The sequence below is a fragment of the Paroedura picta genome, chromosome 3 (genome assembly GCF_049243985.1).
Source record: "Paroedura picta isolate Pp20150507F chromosome 3, Ppicta_v3.0, whole genome shotgun sequence".
NCBI classification, from domain to species: domain Eukaryota; kingdom Metazoa; phylum Chordata; class Lepidosauria; order Squamata; family Gekkonidae; genus Paroedura; species Paroedura picta.
Window position 1 is genome coordinate 134425048 of NC_135371.1, and position 7281 is coordinate 134432328.

At 46.4% G+C, this 7281-nt stretch overlaps 1 protein-coding gene across 11 annotated transcripts in view; it reads right to left on the reverse strand.

Annotated features, from left to right (window-relative positions):
- MBTD1 (mbt domain containing 1) overlaps positions 1-7109 on the reverse strand; it is a 94034-nt gene extending 86925 nt beyond the window's left edge. For 4 of the 11 annotated variants that reach the window (XM_077327990.1, XM_077327989.1, XM_077327997.1 and 1 more), the window contains exons 1-2: positions 6667-6799; positions 2013-2101 (exon numbers count right to left, since the gene is read on the reverse strand). In XM_077327990.1, the coding sequence (XP_077184105.1) occupies positions 2013-2045 (33 nt within the window). In that variant the 5' untranslated portion in view covers positions 2046-2101; positions 6667-6799. Of the gene's footprint in view, positions 1-1482; positions 1557-2012; positions 2102-6392; positions 6410-6666 lie in introns of those variants that run through there. The other 7 variants (XM_077327993.1, XM_077327995.1, XM_077327998.1 and 4 more) reach the window with 7 other exon arrangements.
- Between the last annotated feature and the right edge of the window lie 172 nt (positions 7110-7281).

The window sequence follows — 7281 nt, forward strand, 5'->3', positions numbered from 1 at the left end:
AGTCCATTGAAACCAATGAGCTACCTCTCTGCACCAGTTATCCACAGTTATATTGCATTTGTATGATATTCTTCAGAGCCATATAGACCTGATAGACAAAACAGACAAAGGAAGAATTGCTGTTTTAAACATAATCCCTTATGTACCTGTAGAGGTACACAAAAATTTTTGCACCAACTGCATAGTGGGAGTATCCATTTTGATCTACAAGCCTTAAACTGCAATTGCAGTATGAGTAAGAGTTCTAGTAAATATTATGCATTGTATGTTGCTGTAGCATGGATTTCATAGTGACCAAAAAACTTTGAGTTCCACATAAGAAACCTGTTCCGAATGCTATCGAACCTCTTTCCTGCAGAATAAGAATCACAGAGTTGGAAGGTGCCATCTAGTCCAACATCAATGCAGGATCAGCTTAAAGGATCCATGGTAAGTATATATCCAGTCTCTTCTTGAAGACTGCCAGTGAGTTGGAGCTCATCACCTCCTTAAGCAGTCAATTCCACTGCTACGAAAAAATCTTTTCCTGATATCTAGCTGGTATCATTCTACATGTTGTTTAAACCCATTACTCCAGATCCTCTACTGCCAACAGAAACCTTTCCCTGCCCTCTTCTAAGTGACAACCTTTCAAATATTAAAGACAGTAATCATGTCCCCTCTCAACCTCTTCTTCTCCAGGCTGAACATTCCCAAATCTCTCAGCCTTTCTTTATAGGGTTTGGTCTCCAAGCCCGGGATTATCCTCGTCACTCTCCTCTGAACCTTTTCAATTTTGTCCACGTCCTTTTTGAAGTGGGATCAAAGGACGTGGGATCCGACCAATGTGGTATACAGTGGGAACAGTGATTTTGATGTGATGTCTCTGTTGATACAGCCCAAGCCTGCATTTGCCTTCTTTACTGCTGCATCACACAGCATGCTCATGTTTAGCTTACAATCCACAAGTATCCCAAGATCTTGTTCATACACTGCTACCTAGAAGTGTATCTCCCATCCAGTATGTATGCTTTCCATATGTGTAACTCAGATGTAGAACTCTGCGCTTCTTATTGAATTATATCTTGTTCTCATTTGCCCACATTTCCAGCATGGTCGGATCTTGTTGAACTCTATCTTCTAGGATGTTTGTTACTTCTCCCGATTTGGTGTCATCTGCAAATTTAATGAGGAGTCCCACCACTCCCTCATCCAGAGCAATGATAACAATGTTGAAAAGTACTGGAGACATTCGTTCAATGACAAAAGAGTACAGTGGGCAATGACAATCATTTTTAACAATAATTTTAAACATAGCCTCACAAACCATTTATATTATGAAGCGGACAGAACCACAGGATTTCCCCATGTGATCTGAGAGTAAGAAAACCTATGGTTTGAGTTGATATTATCAGACAAGAAAGGTTGATAACTTTAATAACAGAGAGATTGCTTTATTTAACTATAAGAGTCACTGAGGAAGAAACGAAAACAAGAAATTACCTAGGAACTTGTTTTGACTTTAATAAAGTATTCTGCCATCGCCAGTTTCATCTTCTTCTTGCCATTACCATTTCCTGGCAGAAAAATTTGTGAAAGAAACAAAGCTGGAAATCATCTATACAGTAATACCTCACTCCTTCGACCCACATTTTTTTGTAAATGTTAAAAAGCATACGAAACAGAACTAAGCTCTGCAAAATCCTATAGCACATATATGTGGTGTTGCAAAGTTGCTTTCCAGTACTATTTTTTGTTACTGAGCAGCTGACTGGAACTATAACACTGAACCATGGTGCCACCTATATTCACCCTGGCCATGTGGTCCTGCAGGATCCCAAGGCTGATAGTACCAAAATTTGCTGAAGAGATCCAGGACTATCAACATTACACATCTCTCTCTCTTTGGGTAAAGATTATCCATCAGAGCCACCAAGGCAGTTTCACCTCCAAAGACAGGCCTGTACCCAGATAAAAACGGGTCTGTTCCAGCCAGGAAGCTTGGATTCCCTAGCCACTACTTTCTCACATACCTTTCCTAAAAGTGGATATTTGACGCTGCACATTACTTAGTAATGGTCATCTGGCACAAAGGACAACTTCCACTGGATTTGTTATGATTCTGGAAAGTACAACAAACAGAGTTTAAACAAAACAAAAAAAACCTTCAGAAATAGATTGAGAAGGGTCACCTTTTCTAAATGATAGGATACAGGACAAGATATAGGATGGGATAGGACAAGACCGGACAGGATAAACTCAATGCATTGGAAATTTCAGCTAGTGCAGAATGCAGCTGCTAGTGTTCTCTCTAGAATATCTTGGAGAACCCATATCCACCCTGCACTGAGGCAGCTGCATTGGTTACCAGTTGTTTACCAGATCAGGTTTAAGGTTCTGGTGTTGACCTTTAAGGCCATCTGCAGTCTGGACCTAATGTATCTGCAAGACTGCCTTATTCACTATGCCCCCCCACAGGGCTTTGCACTCTGCAGGGATGCACCGGTTGGAGGTCCCTGGCCTGCACACAGTTAGCCTGGCCTCAACCAGGGCCAGGACTTTTATGGCTTTGGTCCTTGTCTGGTAGAATGAGCTCCAGGAAGACCTGAGGGCCCTGCAGGATCTGAATCAGTTCCGCAGGGCCTGCAAGACAGAGCTCTTCTACCAGGCATTTGGTTGATGCTGGATAGGGCAGGGGGCTTGAAGACCTGCACTATCCTTCATTATTTTCTCACCCTCCCCCATGGCATGTTATTATCAGGCACCTGTAATTGTTGTTCTTAATGGCTTGGTCAGTGTTGTGTGTGTGGGATTGGGAAGAGTGTTTTAATGTTGTGACTGTTTTTAACGATGTAAGCCACTGCGAGCCAGCTAGCATGGGAGCTGGGGCCTGTAAGATTAATAAATCAACCAATAACAGTAATTATTATGGCCAAATTAACAGAGCAAGACATCTATCTATGCAAACAGATACTGATATGACTGAGAATGGCAAATAAGCATATTCCTGAGACAATTACAGCAGAAAGGCAGGGCATGGTCAAGCCTGAACACTCTTCTGGCGCATTGATAAAGTTCAGCATACACAGACATCAAAACTACACTGTCCTCAAAATTTTAGCTACTTGTCAATCTCTTCCATGACAAAAACGAACATCTGAGATGGAATTTGAAATATTCATCCTTTCCTGATGATGTAAGACTAAAATTAGAAAGATTCTGAGAGAAGATGGTGGCGAAGATGGACGCCAGGATGTGAGCACTCTGCCTGCTGACTGTTTTGGGGTGTGTTAACAGCCCCAAATCCCTTTTGACCCACAATAACAACTTGGGGGTAGAGTAGAAATGGGCATACTTAATTTCACTACCCATGTTGCAATCGAGTGGCAGTTGGCTGGCAGTGGAAGATGGAAGAGGAGTTTGGGAAGCTCCACCTGAACCAGCAGACACACCTGAGCTCAGGAGCACCAGAGCCAGAAAGCAAGCTAGTGCAAAGTGGAGGAGTTTGCAGCGGCATAGAGTCACCCAGGATTGGGGAGGACTCAACGCTGCAAAAACATCTTCCTAGACTCTCTCCATCCCCAGGGCACTGAGGAATCTCGGACTGTACTCCATTTCAGAACATCATGGGAGCACCAACCAGCTGGGTTTTGGAAGCCCTTCCGCCTCCAAGTTGACTAAGGCCTTTATGAACCATCTGGATCCTCGGGACCCATTGCTTACCATGTGTATTTTTGGGTCTTGTTGGGAGCCGGGCTTGGCAGTCTGCACTGTGGGGCCTGCAGAGGCACAGACTCCCAGACAGTGTCTGCATGGTGAGAGTTGGGGTGCCAGCAGGCTCAGTGGAGCAGGAGGAGGCAGAAACATTGGGGAGGCCTTTGTGCTGACACGTCGGCAGACGGCAGACAGTGGTGGAGCTCTCCACCAGATGGGTGGTTGCCTAGAAGAGGTGGGTGATTTGCCCCCTACCGAGAAACTGAGACAGAGATTATTGATAACTAAAGGAGATCATGGAGTCAATAACCTCCAGCAACATCTGGTGGTGGCCGCAAGTAGCAGCCTTGAAGGAAACAACTTTTGATGCCACTATGTGATCAGTGGACTGGAGCATTGAACTGTAACTGGCCAGAAAGATCTGGGACTGGTCAGCATTGACTACCTGAGGCCAATGGGATAAGAACTGACCCGGATAAAGAGGGGAATTAGCCCTAGGGTCAGATTGTTGGGGGATGGGACCCCTGGTTGCAGGTGGGATCCTGACCCCTGACCCAGCAGAAATTGGTCCAGTTGATGCAGGTTTAAGTTAGACTGAGGGGTGGGTAGTAGGAGGGAGGACATGGGTTGGGTGGGTGAAGAAGAGTGGTTTAGTGCAGCTGGGGAGGTTTAGTGGGATCAGTCAGTCTTATCACAAGAGAGCATGCTAGGGGATGGGGTGCCTGGAGGAATAGCCCAAACTGGGGCTGGGATCCTAACAGTTATGGGCTAAGGCTAATTTTGCAATGAGAGGAAGTTATACAAGAGAAGAGCAATGAGATACGATGGTCCAAGTAGACCCCGACCATGGAGATTTCATGACCATGGACCTGCATACGCTTACTGCTCTTCTAACCTCCATCCCATCCTCAGACATGTGAGGGTAGAGGCTAGGGTGGAGCCAGCACTGACGCTGTGCAATGTCAGGTCAATTAACAGCAATACCTCAATTGTGGGATTTTTTTTGCAGTCTGCAGTCAACCTGGATTGTGTGATCGAGACCTGGGCGCAAGAGAGTGAGGCAGTCACCCTGAAACATCTGGCTCAGTCTGGGTTCCCAGTCTTCCACCAATCTCAGCTCCAAGGCAGGAGGGAGGGGTGGCTATCCTTGTCTGAGAGGCTTACTCCCAACAATGCTCTTCTGGCACCATCAATCCCTGGAGTGGGGTGTGTCAACAATGGATGGGATGTGGTCAAGACACCCTGTCAAACCAGTTGGAGGCAGCAGCCATCTGGATTTTGCAGTGTCCCAGGAACTTCCATGGTTCCACAGGGCCTGTAAGACAGAGCTCTTCTGCCAGGTCTTTCGTTGAGGCCAGGGAAAGGAAGATCTGTAGGCCCCATCCATATACATTTGATAGCTTCATTTTCCATCTGGAACGGCAAGCACCCCTAGACCCTCCCCTGAGGAGCAGAGGGAGGCAGTGAGGTTTTTATTTTGCTACCATATTAGTGGTTATTAATTACTTTGGGTTTTTAAATATTTTTATATCAACTGGGGTTTTTAATGTTTTTACTACTATAACCCATCACAAGATGCTTTTACCAATAGCGGTACGGAATAAACCTAAATAAATAACTTTGAGCAGTTTGTATCAAAATTGTGTTGCTGACACAATTCTTTTTTTTTAATTCTTGATTTTATAGGCATATGCCTTATGGTTTATTAAACCTTAATAAAACTGAAAAAATTGAAATGGGATCCAAGATTCACATTTAGCAAACTGTATTAGAAAGGCTGCATGTAACAAACTACATTCAGCAATAGGCATCTCATTAGCAAACCAAATGCAGAAAGGGTGCTGCTGCATTACATGATGTACACCTTAAAATATATAAATACAATAAATAAATAAATAAAGTCTACCCTTAATTATTGGGGGGTAGTTTAATTTTAAAAGGTCTTTCTGCATGGCCTGTTCAAAGTGTTTTTAAATAAACTCAGACAGGCATGACATACAAGTGGTCTACAACTTTCAATTTCTTCCTGGATGTCTGCCTGCACCTAAACTGATTTGTAGAGATTTCCACCACAAATGTAAGAGAAAGAAGAACAATGAGAGGAAAATAACTCCAGCTTAAGCAACAGTACCCTCTCCATAGTCATTAAATTTTCCCATCTTCTAAGTACTAGATTTTGGAACCTAATTCTTAACAATATTTGCAAACCAAAACATTCACAATCTCCAAACTTTACTCTCTACTGACAGAAGTGGCACAACAGCAGCAGCAGCAAAACAACAACAGACCCCAGAGAAGACATTACTCGTTCAGCAGCATTCTGCACATCCTCTTGCAAAGTATTGTATGAGGTTTCCTTAAGGTTTCATCCAGAGTAAAAGCAGGAGGAATACTTCTGAACACCCACTCTGTATGCGCTACCTTTTAGTGTCCAAAGCGTCAACAGGGCACAAAACTGAGGAGCACAGCAAAAGAAATCCACTGACAAAGCAACCAGGAGGTCCCAGCACAGCCCATGAAATAAGTCAGTGCGAGGGACAGGCAGACAGGTCACACAAATAGGCAGTTTCCCCTCACGCAGACCCAAAGCAGGAGAACTTTTCGTTTGCCATAGCAGCAAAACTGGGGGTGAGATGAAGAGGAAAGGAGAAGGGCGCCACAAGCGAAACTGAATGCTTTCTACTGCTGGAACGTCTCACCTGGCAATCGCTGCTGTTGCGGAACTCCCCCTCAGGCCAACATGCCAGCCAACTTCCCTCCCCCTCTGAAGAGACCCAGCCGAGCCTCTCAGTCCCCGGAGAACAGCCTAAACCGACCCCTCTGCAGCATAAAAGCCTCCCAGGTCAGGCAGCCCGGCCAAGCCGCCCCCACCCACCCCCGGGTCCCAATACTGTTACTGCAGCAGCAGCAGCAGCTTCCTCCTCCTCCTCGCCCCTTCCCCGAGGGGGGGCTGCTCCGCTCTGCTCTACTCACCAGGTCCTTTGTGTTTTCCATCAGGCCCTCATGGGCAGGGGATGCCTCCGACGACGACGACTGCCACTGTTGCTGCTCTCCTCCCCCCGCCCGCCCCCTTGGCTCAGCCCTCGCCCCCCGGCTCGCCCCCTCCCCTTCCCGAGGGGCAGGGCCAGGTTAGAGGAAGAAGAAAGTTCAGCCTCTCACTTTAACGAGGGAGAGAAAAGACATTCAACTCCGAGCCCCAGAATATCAACAACATTAGCATATCCGCACTGCGCACGCGCATAACGCCTCCTCCCACGGCGTGTTTTCATTGGCCCCCTCGCTCTTTAGATCGGCCGCGCTCTCCGTACCGGGGTGGGCGGCCTGGATTCTGATGCGGAAGGAGAGGAGAGACAACGGGGAGGGGGCGCGCGCGCGTTATCTGCGGGGGGGGGGTTAAAGGGGAGCTGCCGTGATTGGTTCGGCCCCTTGGATTCAGCGGCTTAAGGTAGTTCCGCTCGCTGGGGCTCAAGCGCATTTAGCAGCGTGTGTCGCTATGGGAAACGGGTCCGCTTTCACCCCCACGACGCCGGCCATGGTACAGTCGGCCAAGAGAGTGGTTCTCATGAGGAAAAGACTAATCAATCGGGG